We start from the raw sequence: 1570 nt of genomic DNA on the forward strand, positions 1-1570 counted from the left end.
CTTTCCGGCTAAGACGGCCTTGATCTTTTGCCCCTTCAAGCCTCCTTTGCTCTCCAAAATCTTCATCAGTTTGTCTGAGAGGAGGTCAAACTGAGACATGAACTTTGTTTGTAGAGGCTTAGTAGTGATGCGTAGAAACTCTGCATTCACCTGAAAAATATGAAACACATTTTTACATATCTGAATTATATCCAAAATGATTCAGTACTAGGTGCAATAAATAGTTACTTCGCTCTCATGAAACAGGGCTGGCCATCTTTCTTGAATGTCCTCAATCATGGGTCTCTGCTCCACAATCTCTAATCGTCTGCTGGAGAATGTTTTCTGCATTTTCTCTTTTATCACCACTTCATTGTCCCGTTTTTTAACTTCTGATAACAAGACAACTCTCTCTTTTTCCAGGCTTTCTGAACTTTCACCTTTTGGGTGCAGAGGAACATAATGAACTTCAGCCTTTCTTGGTTTCTTAATGTTGGCTGCTGCTTTGCCTTGGCCTTCCTTTTTGTGCTTCAGTGAGTTCACACGAATTTCAGGATGTCCAAGTCGTCCAAGTTTTGTTCGATAGTTCTGCATTTTATACTTGAGGGATTGTTTCCATCCCCAAAATCCTGTCTTAGATCCAAGCTGCCCTAAACAAGGATGAGCCCTCGTCAAAGCAGCTGCTACCTCTTCACACTGATAGTCTTTAGGGTATTTTGTGTACCTCATCATTTCCTGTGCAAGGCCATCTAAGATGACTCCTTTCAGCTTTGGTCCAGGGTTGAAGTATGTGCCATTTGCCTCAAACTCTGTATCTTTTTGCTGCAGCTCAAATTCAGCCTCATAAGTGAATTTTGGGACCACAAACACATTTGGCCATGAGGATGATGTGGAGGACTGTCTTTCAGGACTTGAATGAGGAGTTGAAGTGTGTAGAGTATCATCACTGCAGGATGAGGCTAAAGACGAAGCTGGGGTGTGAGTGTCAGCATAAGTAGCACCTGCATTCTCATCAAATGAGTCAACAGGGTATAAAGTGACATAGGGCTGTGAGGGTGCTAGATATATAACCTTCAGAGTGCTTTTATTTTGAATTTCAGACATTGAAGTAAGGTTCATGAAGTCATTGAAGTCAGTATCCATGTATTGCAGGCGGAAGTCCTCTTTTATCTGATATGAAGTCTTTACTATTGTGTGTAAATCATCAGTTGTTGCAGGGATTCCAGAAACCAGGTGCAGTTTTCTTGAGTCAGACTCATCTCCAAAGATGATCCGCAGAACAGCTGGCTGGGCCATTGTGTCACCTTTAATCTAGAGTAGAGACAAGGCAAAAGTATAACAGAAAAATAGTATTATATTTATAGTACTGTAGGAAAATTGTGTTCAATAAATTAGAAGACAGACTAACATGGCAGAAAATCAGTAGATTCTCTTCTAGAAGGTTTCTTAAAAATCTGACTCCATTAACAGCTTACAGCAGCAGGCTTCTGAGAGTGAAAAAGGCTGTTACGTGTCTGGCAGATTGTTTTCTTCCTCCTCTTTCTTTTCTCTATTTACAGGTTCAGTTTGCAGGCTGGAGCCAATTTGGATC

General features: G+C 41.1%; 1 protein-coding gene across 1 annotated transcript in view; it reads right to left on the reverse strand.

The window, feature by feature from the left end:
• Window positions 1-1292, reverse strand: part of si:ch211-193k19.2 (uncharacterized) — a gene marked incomplete at its 5' end in the record, with an annotated part of 4398 nt that extends 3106 nt beyond the window's left edge. The window contains 2 exon segments of the mRNA XM_014034011.1: window positions 1-150; window positions 229-1292. Of these exon segments, the coding sequence (XP_013889465.1) occupies window positions 1-150; window positions 229-1275 (1197 nt within the window).
• Between the last annotated feature and the right edge of the window lie 278 nt (window positions 1293-1570).

This window comes from Austrofundulus limnaeus, unplaced genomic scaffold (assembly GCF_001266775.1).
Source record: "Austrofundulus limnaeus strain Quisiro unplaced genomic scaffold, Austrofundulus_limnaeus-1.0 Scaffold1935, whole genome shotgun sequence".
Classification (NCBI taxonomy): Eukaryota; Metazoa; Chordata; class Actinopteri; order Cyprinodontiformes; family Rivulidae; genus Austrofundulus; species Austrofundulus limnaeus.